The sequence below is a fragment of the Chaetodon trifascialis genome, chromosome 20 (genome assembly GCF_039877785.1).
Source record: "Chaetodon trifascialis isolate fChaTrf1 chromosome 20, fChaTrf1.hap1, whole genome shotgun sequence".
Lineage (NCBI taxonomy): Eukaryota > Metazoa > Chordata > Actinopteri > Chaetodontiformes > Chaetodontidae > Chaetodon > Chaetodon trifascialis.
In genome coordinates, this window is record NC_092075.1 from 6,992,138 (window position 1) to 7,005,460 (window position 13,323).

General features: G+C 42.4%; 1 protein-coding gene across 5 annotated transcripts in view; it reads right to left on the bottom strand.

The window, feature by feature from the left end:
* Positions 1 to 13,323, bottom strand: part of arhgap24 (Rho GTPase activating protein 24) — a 69,350-nt gene that overhangs the window by 10,204 nt on the left and 45,823 nt on the right. For 2 of the 5 annotated variants that reach the window (XM_070988432.1, XM_070988434.1), the window contains one exon: positions 3,963 to 4,085. In XM_070988432.1, coding sequence (XP_070844533.1) covers positions 3,963 to 4,085 — 123 coding nt within the window. Of the gene's footprint in view, positions 1 to 3,962; positions 4,086 to 7,771; positions 8,073 to 12,791; positions 12,906 to 13,323 lie in introns of those variants that run through there. The other 3 variants (XM_070988433.1, XM_070988435.1, XM_070988436.1) reach the window with 3 other exon arrangements.

A 13,323-nucleotide genomic window follows, 5' to 3' on the forward strand; every position in this document is an offset into this window, starting at 1 on the left:
CTTCAATCTGTACAGCAACCCAAATAAGACAAAACAGTAAACAGCCACAAATTCCCAAGAAACATTTGAAGCTGCGTATCCATTTTCCAAATCTTAGACGGATCAGAGTGAAATATAGACAAGTCGAGCTCCCCCAGAGAAAAGGATGATGAATATCCTCCACAAGAAGAGCATCAGAGAACAAATGAGAAAAAGTGACTGGATGAAAACGAGGTCATCCCTCCAGACGTTCTGGTCATGAGTCTAGGAATGTTTTCCCGGGGTCACATGTAACTCTATGTGTGTGTGTGTGTGTGTGTGCGTGTGTGTGTGTGTGTGTGTGTGTGTGTGTGTCTGTGTGTGTGTGGAGCAGCTTATGAAGAGTGTGTGCATGTGTTTATATGTATGTTTGCCGTTCCCACTGGATCTGGGTCGTACCACAACCACAGACTTCAGCACGTGAGAGCGACACCTTCTCTCTGCAAACACTCAGCAGAGTCCTTCAACACTCGCAGGCTCAGTCAGTGACAGAGACAGACTGCTGCGCGCGCGCGCGCACGCACACACACACACACACACACACACACACACACACACACACACACACACACACACACACACGCACACACACACACACACTTTTTAAATAGGACCCCAGGAAGACTAGCCTGGCGTTTGTGCGTCGGCTAATGGGGATCCTCAATAAACATAAACATAAACACACACACACACACACACACAGTCACGTTTCCATAGACTTACATTCATTTCCTGGAGACCCTTACCCTTACTCGCCTAACCCTAAACCTAACCTAACCCCAGTCTTCACCTTAAAACTTAACCATTTCCATTATGGGGACTTGCATTGTTGGTCCCCATAAGGAAGGTAAGTCCCCACTTTGAGTCATACACGTCCAAGCAGACACACACAGAGGTCCAGACACAACACAGTCTGATTTTTGTCTTTCTGGGTTTCCTACCTCCTCTTTCTTGTCTGGATTTCTTTCTTCTTCTGTGGTGTGGTGAAATGTGTGATGTGATGCTGATATTAGCGCCCTCCTTACTTTACTGAATGCTAATGTTACATATTCATAGAGATACACAGTGAAACATATCAGCCTCAACTGTGTACAAGTCTTATGCTGCATGTCTAAAGCAGGGGCACTCAGAGAGTACAGACCTCCACCAAGGCCAGCAGTCGCCCTTCTATGATGCGCAAATCTGTTAGCACAAACTTCAATGTTATTGCTTGTTCACATGAAGCATAAAGTTTGGACATTTCCTTAAGCTCTGCTTGAATTTATTGCAGAGAATTCACATTTGGATGTATTAATTGGAGGATATGTGTGTATTTACGTTTCCATACACATACCTTACTTTGAGAAGACAACACTTAGCATTGCGGCAATGCTACATACATACCAGTTCTCCCATTAAACCATGAGCGCTCCATAACAACTGCTTCATGTATGAAGTTTGAGCAACCACTTGTGGAGGCTACCCCAGAGCATTACTGTGGATTTTGATGTGGAGTCGTCATATTTCTACATTTGACAGTGTTTCGTCACTGCTGAACTTTACTACCATCTACTGGATTTTAAGATGTACTGCATTTATTCTTGCAATGTTAACGACGCCTACGCTACACACTTCCATCAAGTTTCATGACAAGACCAGTAGTTTTTCCATAATCCTGGTGATAAACAAACAACCCAAACAAACAAACAAACATAACCTCCTTGAGTCAGAAAGAGAAAAGATGAATGAATGAATGTACAGAGGAGGAAAAAGGTGATTTTATGTTACTATAAATACACGTTTAATTCATACGAAGCCGAAAGAGTGCATAACGCTGAGGATGTTTAAATATTAGCAAGCAGATTTAAATCATTTTATCACGTTTCATCATGTTTACAGACAGCAACCCTCGCTATCTTTTTAAATTCATGATACAGACAGAAAACAATCAGCTCGGCCGCAGCTCAACACAGCAAACCGGTTCAGGGAGCTCAGAGGCAGAACATAGATTCTAGGTAATTTGGTCTGATGTCCTTCAACTATCACAGCAGCTCAACACCTGTTCGATAAACACTGATAGACTGAGGAGCTTTATGAGCTCTCGAGCTCACATCAGCTCAGATTGGAGGAGTTTTAGTTGAGGTCTAGCTGCTGTGGAGAGCAACACATTTTACTGTGAAGCGCCTTGAACTGTGGTGTTGCACTGCACTAAATATTAACTGTAAATGAAGGTGAAAATGTTGGCTGAAAATGGTGTTGCTGAACTGAGATTGGAAATTGTTTTGACCTCCACCATTACTGAATGTCACTGCACCACAATTCTAACACAAAAATGGATGAAATCTACAAAACAGTCTCCCATATAAGCATGAGCGCATTCAAAAAAGAAGCAAGAACAGACAGTTTTACACTGTCTTTTTAATTTCCCTCATAGCCTTAATCTAACAACAGTTAAAAAGGTCAAATTAAGATGCAAACTCTCCACAAACAAACGATTGGTAATTACCATGAAATAAATCTCCAAAGATCCAGATGGAGAGGCCACAGCTGCACATCTCTCAGAGGTCTGACTTCAAACTCTCGTCCAACTGTTTGTTCAAGCTGGCCAGTAATTAATTCAACATCATAGCAAGTGTTCAGCACAACATGACAGCCGCTCCTCTGCGGGTCAAACACAGGGGCTTCGTTTTGGGAGCTCCCTCGCTGTCTGTCACTCTGAACAGGATATCTGCGCACACTTCAGGGGCACCGAGTGGCCAATCAGGGCTTGGTTAGTCTCTGCTGCTACTGCAAAATGTGAAAGCCTGGAATATGTGTGTGCGCTCTCTCTGTATATACATACATGTGTGTGAGAGACAGCGAAAGCCCGGCTCTGCTCCAACTTGGAGCCACCTTTCTTGTGGCATCTTTGACAAATGGCTCGTCCTTTTGAAGAGCAGTCAACTGCAATAGACATCAAACTCCCTGCACTGAAAACAGAGGGGCCAGCTCAGCCTCATCTATTCACTGTGTCACCGCGAGCTGCCCCAACTGCCTGTCTGCTTAACAAACGTCGCACTTGTGCCCCGTTCATTCGCAATGTAGGCCAGTATCTGCCAGTAAAGTCAATAACAAGCCATGGTGGCGCAGTAGGAGACTCAGTAATCAGCACACTGATCCCACCAAAGTCAGGAACAACTTCAGTGCGTTTCATGATGACTAGATCGCCATTTTTTGCTAGTTTACTTGACTCATGTCAGTGATTTTAACATGCTCACTGCCTTTGTTTGTTAGCACGAACAGGCTGGACAGAAAGCGGAAACAAACAAGCAGCGCAAATCTGGTGCACGTCTGGATTTCACAATTGAAAAGACAAAGCAAATATTCCCACCGACTGATGCTGTTTATACATCTTGTCATGGTGACGTCAACTATTCTGCTGATGCAAACAACGTGTGGTAGGAAACAACTATGTGGAGAAAAACAAAGGAGGCAAACTGTTGCTTTTGCTGCAAACAGACTGTGGAAACAAGCCTGTTTCAGATAAAACTTTGAAGATCCAGCACTATATTCCACATAGTCCTCTATTTCAAAATATGTAATCACAACATTATAGGAGGGTAATGCATACATATCTTGGCGACATCTTTACGATAAATGCAGTATTGCACCTGAAAATTACCGCTTAATCCCATATCCATCACGCACCCACAAGTGGATGTAGGTTACACTATTATCACTGTGCACAAGCCTGCTTTCAGTCCTCAGTTAAACACAGTCTGAGCACAGAAAGGATGCATTTTGTCAGAGCAGTCAGCCGTTTGATGGCGGTGAGCCTTGAGCAGAGATTCAACACACACACACTCATCCATCCTCCAGCAACGCTACTGGAAACTTTAAAAGTCATCCAATTGAACACAAACTGTCTGCACAAACCTCACTCACATCAACAAGTGAACACGTTTCCAGGGAATAAAGATACTGACCTCCACCAAAAGGGGCCCAGATGACCCGGCGGATCGTCTTCACCCAATCCTCCATGTCATTCTGGGTGCTGGCCATAAGAAGGTAGGTCTCATGGTTGGCTGTCATCCGCTCTCTGTCTCCCCCTGTTCAAACAGACAGAAACGCAGATGATTACAGTGTCCTGCAGGCAGCAGCCAAAGTCTCTTTGGTGGCAAATTCAGACTGTCGAACACAAAGAGAAATCATCAGCATTTCTGCTAATCCGATGTCTTCGTTCAATGCAATCAAGATTTATGGGACTGAATAACTTTCAGAACATTTTAGAAGTTAAAGATCCCCTGCAGGCATGTTTTCCAGTCATGTGTGGAATAATAATTTGGGTTTAATATGTTTCTTTTTTTTCCAGAAAAGTTCTACATTCTTAAAATTACATCTAAAAATCCAGAATCTTTAAATATGCAAATATTGTTCTTTTTAAGTATATGTGTGCTGGAGGCTGCAAGTCTCCACATCACACTTGCAAAAGTTTTATACTGGACTCCGACTGGCTTACAAACTAGTTCTGATGGTACAAAATCATCAAACTCCGATTTCTGGTGAGCGCAGAGAAACTTTCCTCCTTCAGCAGATGAATGTGAAAACATCTTTCTGCACATACAATATTCTGCACAGTGAAGGTCAAACATCCAAACGAAGTGAAAATATGGAAAGACAAGCAGCGTCTGACCTCCTGGTGACCAACGCAGCGCTGACTTTTAACGTCCTTGGATGGCACGGTAATTTACTTGAACCTAACCACTAGGTGTCTATAAAAAGGGACAATTTTAGACGAGAACATTCCATTTTAACTCAAAAACAGTAATAAAGAAACAGAAGTGTGTGCTCCATTAGAGGCAGGCTCAGCTACCCTGATTTGACTTGTAGATAACGGCCACAAGCCCTCTGCTGTCATGTGATACCGGGCAGATTGGACTGGAGGCTCTGGACCTGCTTCGAATCCGGCTGCAGAGATTATCATGACAACAGAACCGTTTCCACGGCTCCACTTCTGCTTCATGAAGAGGAAACAAACAAACAAGGACTCGTGGCATGTGATGCACCTGCTCTGTTATAGCAAGAGAAGAGCTATTAGGAGGTGAATGGCAGATCACTCAGCGGCTGAATTATTCATGACTTTGACCACCGGGGTCATTGCATCACAGGATGAGATCTGCGTGTTGCATGCAAGAAAATATTTATAGACGACTGCAACACAATATGAAAGGCAATACTTTGCAATCCAGTTGAATTAACTGCTAAATTTGATAAGAAACACAGTTTGTTCCTTAAATGTGGCTCAACTAATCCAGGCTAACTTTCTGTTATCAGGCTAATATAATCCAGTTCCAGTTTGCATTGGGTGTCATCTGCTCAACATTGAGTTTCCTCATTCCCATCACTGTTTGAGGTTCAGTGTTAAAAATGAATATGAATTCATGTTTGGGGTTGTTTACACTCACTGTAAATACATCTACAAATATCTCCAAGCACTCGTACGGAGCACTGAACATGCTTTTAGGTCTTAACAGTGTTCTGCAAGTTACTGCAAATCAAAAATTGCTTCTCCCAAAAGTAATGAGATTACTTCACCAATTACTGCATCTAAAAGTAAGTAGTTACTCGGGAAAGCAACTTTTGTGTTACTTTGAAATATCTGCTTCAACTCTCTCATCAACGCACACACAGCTATTAGTGTAACAATAGAAGACATTAATACTCCTGAACACCAGAGGGCAGCAATGGGCAGCCTCCCTCCCTTTAAGTTATCTTCTATTGTCTTGTTTTGACAGTCAGATTTGGTAGAAGAAGACGATGCTGGATGCACTTGTTAACTGAGCTTTGCTACAGTCGTGAATAAATAATTACATTCGATGAACGATGAAGAAGATGATTCGATGAAGTTTCTTCACTTTACGACAATGACAAGACAATGCTAGATCACGAACAGGAAAATCCAGGGCTGCTGTCCTCTGGGGTTACAAGTAACGAGCCCTTTTAAATTGCAGTAATTATAATTCATTTTAAAAGTAATTAGTTTTATTTCTAATTACCACCAAAAGTAATGGAATTACAGTAATGCATCACTTCCAGCACTGGTGATTTGTTAAAAGGGCACAGGCTCCCAGTTTTGGATGACTGTCCTTTTGCTCCTACGTGGTTTGACAAAACACGCTTTGGACAAATGCGATAAATGAATGTAATGTAAGAGATTCTCCCTGAAACCTTTTTGTCATCATCCAGCTAACTGTCAATGAACCATCACTGCTGCAGGTTTGGGTTAAGGACTTGACAACCGCTCCAGATGGATTTTAAAGCAGCTTTGAATAACTCAGTTACTCCTGCACAGCTTTATTTGACAGTGAGATTGATGATCCCTGTCAGTCTCAATGAGATCTCGTTAGCAGGGAGCAGATGCCAGTGTTTGCCCTGTGTGGCATTCCCCAGTGTTTATCCACTGCAGGCCCCCTTTCCAAACACAGGCCATGTAAACTCAGGTGACAATAATGAACCTAATGTGAATGCAGCCGGTGTGTCTCAGAGAGGCACAAGGTTTGTCACTCGGCAGTTAAAGTGTAACTGGAGCTCATTTCAGACCTTCAGGGTCATGCTGCTGTCTTCATGTAACATTAAAGTGTCATTTTTCAGCATCATGAAGTGCTGCACAGAGTCTGCGCATCCACCACATGAGGCATGTAAGATTAGCACTTTAGGATCCCAAACAGCTCGTTTCTCGGATTATATACCTCACCTCATGGGCATGATAACATGTATCCGCAGGTAGTGATTTAGCGTTACTATTTAAGGAAACTAGTTTGTTTGGCTTATTGGCTGAGACTGACAACAAGTCTAAACCTACAGCACTCTTTAGGATCACTAACATCGCTCTGTCTGAATCTCAGCATCACTTTTACTTCACGTCCTCAGCAATTCCCAACTGCTCCGATCAATGAATGCCACAGACAATCAATCGGCAGCCTTTTCCAAGCAAAAATGACAAATATTTTCTGGTTTTAGCTTTTCAAACGTGAGGATTTACTGCTTATATCGGTTATATATTATTGCAAATTGATTATCTTTATGTCTTGATCTATTGTTTGGACAAAATGAGTCGGAAGATCTACTCCTGGCACTGGTTGTAATGGTAATTTATTCACTATTTCTGGCAAATCTTTGGACATTTTGTAGATTTTATGTGACAAATTGAGATTTTCATCACATTCATCTGTAATGACAGCAACCATTAGTTGCAGCCCTAAATAAAACTGTTGGAATAGAATTGATCATATCTATATAATCGACTCAGTGATATCTATTTCTGCACTTTTAAAATGAATGAAAACGGTCTGATCCATAATGAATCTGCGAGCAACTAGGACATTTGCTGTTTCTAATAATTAAAATCAGGTTTGAAAGTGACAGTTATCACTGCAGCCGGTACAATTCATCCATCCATCCATCCATCCATCCATCCATCCATCCATGCTCCATCTAGCAGTGAGCATGCCTTATTAAAGCTTGCACAGATCAACTCTCCCATTAAAGACAATGAAGTTTTGATCCATATTGTGATCTGTGTCCAGGAAGCAGGCTCTTCCTCTTAACAGCCCTCCGTCCCTCATCCGGCGATTAGTCACTACCCGCTATTGATTCTCATTAATTACACTTCACACAACTGATCCACTGTCAGTCACACCCGCATCGTTCGACCTGAACGTGCAGCTAAATCTTTCAACAACACTTGAACGCGTCCTCCCTCCATGACTCAAACACAAGCCCAGCTTCAGCTCACCTCTGTGATTTCCTCCGCGACGCGCAACAGATTTTCAACGCTGCATTTCGTCAACAAAGCGACGGGATGCAGGAACCGGCCGGTAAACGTGCAGATGCTCACCTACATTCGCACATGTGAGTTTGTCTTCAGCCGGTGGAAAAGCCCCGTCGCTCCTAAAACACTTCAGCAGCGCTTCACGTTGAGGCGATCAAGCACACAAACTCCTCACGGCGGATGATACAGTAATGGATTTGATTGAGAGAGAGGGAGGCTGAGATATCGATGTGTTGGTGAGTCCACTGCGAGACAGAGACCGTGTGAGACCGTCACTACCAGGGCCGGGCCGAGCTGCTTTCAGGGTCCGAGCCCCGAGCCCCGAGCCCCCAGCAAAGTTTCTGTCTGGAAATGTAAATCTTTAAATGAGGCTGAAAAACACCTCGTTTCGTTTTTTAAATAGATGAAAGAATTTCTTAAAACAGCTGGGCACTGTAGTTTTTAGAAAACAAAGCTCAAACAGGACTAACTAATACATTAACTGTGGACTATTTTCAGCGGCGGATTAATACACATTTGACGCTTGGAAACACTGACTGACATTTTTCACCATTTTCAGACATTTTACAGACCAAACAACTAATCCATTAATTGAAAAAAATAAGCAATAGATTAATCGACAACGAAAATAAGCATTAGTTGCTTTTAGTTTTGTTAGTTTTGTTTCTTTTCATGTGATTTATTCCCAACAAGAACACTTGTTCTTGTAACCCCTTTGAAATGTTCCCCCATTCAAAACATTTTGCAAACACCAATTAATTTCGCAATGTGCTGACCAGCAATCAGATACAATTAAACTCATCCAAAGAAGCACAATTAACTGTTCAGTACAGTTTTCTTATGGTAGAAAATGCACACCTGTTCCAAAATTATACAAAAGCAGCACAGAAATATTTAGATTATGACAACTGCTCACTAAAAAGAACACACAAAAAGCCATAAATGTGATGTTACCAGTATATGCATGCTTGAATAGCTGAAGGGCAATCATCAAATATTAAAAATGTCCTTTTGGCTACAGTTAACGTGCCCAGTTAGCATATCACAGCAGGTTCAGGCTGTTTCTGCAGTAATTTATTAGACTGTGTATGGGAAAAAAAAACTACTTATATTACTTAAATTAGTCCTATTACTCAGCCCCATCAGTCTGATGCTCGTGTTGACCACTGAAGTGACTCTGTCACATGGATTCCACAGTCCCTTTGACCAATTTGGCACACAAACATTTCTCAGCCCCCGACAGCATTGTCACATTGATTGTCATGCAAAGTAATTGTGATTCCCTGGTTTCCCCGTGACTGCTTTTGTCCACATTTAAAATCAATCATCCCTTAACATAGAGCCTGTGTTTCCACTACTTGCATGAAAAGACAGTATTTCCTGTTGGAAAAAAGCAGTTGTGAAGCTGTTAAACAAGCGTGCAACAGGATTATACAGCATACCATGGTTATTACAACACACTCCTGTTCCTCCTGCTATTTCCTGTTGATGCTCAGTTTTCTTCCACATTGGCTGAATTGGCCATATGGTTTATGAAGACGGGCGATACGTCAAACTCTAGCACAACTTTCTGGACAAAACAATCAAAAAGGTCAGTACAAAACCTGTGAGAAAGCTGTTGTAAGCAACATATTTGTACCCATCTGTAGTCTTGTAAACTGCATTACTAGTATTAGTATCAGGATTAATCTCATGCAAATGTAGTGGCAGAACACATTTCACTAATGAAATTAGCAAATATCAGGAGCAGCAGATGGAGAGTCATCCATTCTCTCAACTTAAATAAGAAACTTAATCCAGAGTTGAGACGATAACAATACAAGTGACCACAAAATGAATACCGGCTGGCTTTGTGTGTATTTCAGTCACTTTTACTGTCCGGCAGAAATGTGTCAGCCCGCTTTCAGCCAACTGCCTTTCCTTGTGTTTGTGACTCAGGGTTTAAATGAAAAACAGACTCAAATCCAGCAGCTGCACCGATTGAGTCATCAGTTTGTGAATGACATAAGTGCTGTAAGCTGCTCCAAACATTAATGAATAGTGTACCACTTGCATACTTGGCAAAGATGATTTGGGACCTCGTTGTGGCCAAATGCAATAAAAATATTTTAGTGCTAATTGTTTGGAGACCGGTGTTTAGCCCAATCACAAACACACAGCACTCCCAGATAACTCAGCATTGTCTTGTGATCTCAGACACATGACGGTCAATCACTGGTTTGACTCCTGAATAAAACCACCAGCAGATAAACACAACAGGCTGCGAAGAACAAAGCTTTTCAATCCCCAGTCTGCAGCTTTCACAGCCTCTAAGAATTTAGCCAATTTACTGCAGAGAGGTAAAAACATTTAGTTCAAACATCATCTTGTCGCTGGTGGGTGAAGTCTCCATGTCTGTCCTCTGAATAAAATGACTGGAGGCTGATTCTTTATCAGCTGTGCTAAAGCTGCCTGCAAGTATTATTGTCCACCTCACAATTCACACACTGCTTGTAGTGTGACTGGCACTGCGTCTCTGAAAAAAAAAAACCCTCAGTCACCGCTTCTTAAATGAGACCAATCCTAGCAGGAGTTCGCTGCCACAGACAGTCGAGGAGCTTCACTTATAGCACGACTGTACCTGAAGAGACAACCGTGACAGCTGTCACAATTCCCCTGATTCACCACGCCGCTGCACACCGCTCCAAACTTTTAGAAACTCAGCGGTGAACAATCGTCAGCTTCACGCAGGAATGCAGACTGGTGCTTCAGAGGACGGCTTGTATTGAAGAAGGCACACAGATCAGGATTCCTTATTCACCTTGAGACTTCAGGAAAAAGTTCAGGCAAAGAGAAAGTGCCACACCCTTTCAATTCTCAACGGTAATCCCGTTAGCAATAGTCTCAATGGGGCGCCAACAAAAACGACAACTTTATTGACACTAACTTATAATAAAATAGTTCTGGAAGTGCATCAGGCTACAGCTTAACCGCAGACAGCTGGTTAATTCAGTCAACCTCAAAACTGTGTACAGCACTGAACAAAGGAAAGCCATTGGTAAAATAATCTGCATGCTTCCTCTTTTATTGCATAAATTAATAATAACACACCTTTGAATAATTGCACATCCTTCAACAAAACCATAACATACTGTTTTACTTGCATTGTGTTAAAGTATCTCTAACTTCTCCATTATTTCTAGTTGCCTTCTGTGGGTGTGTGATAATTACTATGTGAGTTGGGTTGAGCGCAAGCAGCTAACAACTGCTCATTCCAGCGCTGACCACCGGCCTTAATAAGTGGCCAGGCCCAGCTGCAGACTAGTCTTTAGTTAATGGCTCAGAACAGGTGGGAGACAACAAAGGATCCCACTGTGCTGTAATTGCTCACAAATACCTGGAGCCCCGATACACTTCACTCTGACCTGTATCTCTGTAAGTAAGTCCTGTAAAACAACGGGCACATGCAGAAGGCTGCACTGGATGACGGATCACACAAATAGTTTAATTTAGTGAAGATAGTGGCATTAATCTTTTATATCCACTGTCACCCTGATAGGATGCTAGTGCCGTGTACTCTAATGCAGGCTGCTATAAAATGTTATGTGACTATGAGCATGTAAGCTGTATGTATTGATTAGCCTTTTGGCTGAACGCAGTATTTTGAATGTACATTTATTCTATTTCTTGCTGTGAATTACATGAGAAGATTCATACCACTCTCATATCTGTCTCTTAAGTATGATACAGCCAAGAGACGGTTAGCTTAGCTTAATGCAAAGAAATTGTCTGGTGCCTAAACACCCAAAAAACTGCAAGTTGTTGATTTTTACACTTCCGCAAAATATAGTATCAAAAAATTTAACTCGATGCTGTTTAGGCATCACTTCTACAGTCAGCCAGGCTAGCTGTTTCCCCCTGCCTCCAGTCTTTATGCTAAGCTAAGCTAACTGTCTCCTGGCTATAGCGTCATATTTAACGGCCAGATACGAAAACAGTTTCCATCTTCTCATCTAACCTTTCTTCGGAAAGCAAAAAGGGTGTTTCCCAAAATGTAAAACTACTCCTCTGTTGTGGTCAGCAAGCGACTGCTGGTAAAAAGATCAAGGTACACTACGGAGTATGCAACTGCAACTGTAAAAAAACATGGAGTCTCCTACCGTCAAAGAAGTTCAACAACGTGACAAATCCATGTGCTCACCTCATAGCGAGGGTGTATCAGTTAGAAAATGGTCAGTTTAATTTAGGCAAACACTGCTCAACAGGGAGTGGGTGTTAAAGTGTTAAAAATGACCTAAAAATGATTCAGAAGTGGAATGTATTTCGTCTGAGACGCGTTGTGAAAATGTTAAGTTCTTCCAGACTTTGATTGTCCTGCTTGCCAAGTGGAGGAAGCAGCTGCTGCTGGCCCAGAGAACAATGCAGACACTATAACTACCTTGTTTAGCTTCATATGACAATGTCATAATTCTCCCTGTGTGTGTGTGTGTGTGTGTGTGTGTGTACAGAGGGATGTTAAATGAATACATCAGTGTCTGTTCTCTCTTGTCTGCAAGCGTCTTCTTGTTTGCATGCAAGCAGGGGCAAGTTGAGATTCAATATTGTGTCTAATGATAGTCTTCTCAGAAGTCCACACATCATAAATACCTCCAACAGAGCAGGAAGTCACTCGCCGAGCGACAAGTCAAACTACCTCGCAGAGTTTTGTTCATTCATACGGAAGGATGGCGAGGATTAAAAGTGGAAAGAAAAACTACCACCGTTTCCCCTTTTCATCTTCAGTTTACGAATGATGGCTCCCTTACACACAAAGTTTCATTCATGAGTGATATCACTTCCAGATGATCTAATGCCTCTGCAAAGTGCAGCTGTTACAACAAAGAAGTGTCTGTGGTGAGACATCAGTGCATGTTTAGAGAAATACAACCGCTGCATGGCGTTGAGAGTTACATGTAAAGCTATCAGTAGGCTCAAAGTAGTCAAGTAGCACGCCTTTTATCGTTACCTTGATGTGAGGATAGTAAATCAGATAATCCATACTGTGGTAAACTATGAATCGCCTGATGGACCATCTCCATGTCTCCTCCACACTCCTGAACAGAAGCCCCCTGAGCGGGTTAGAAAGTCGCGGCAGTCTGGGTTAACTTGAGGACGGGAGATCCTGAGTGAGGAGCCGCTCTGCCAGTTTCTGGCCTGGCTCAGAATGAGTGAGTGAGCACAGCTGAGAGGGTGTGAAAGAGAAAGGAAAGGAGGGGAGGGAGGTGAGGTTTGAAGAGGGGGTTGGGGAGCGCGCGCACACACACACACATACTTCTCTTAAGCACTGTAATGGGAACAATAGGCAGGTCTCTCTGAGGGCTTGGGTTGAAAAAGGCCACTGGTTTGATACAGGGCACGACCCCATAAGCAAACATGGGATGTCCCATTCACACTGCAGTGCTTTGTTAACATCTTCAGCCACAAACTGCTTAGAGCATAATGATGTAATATTGACTTTTTGTGTGAAATCAAAGTCTTACATCAAAGATACACTGCAT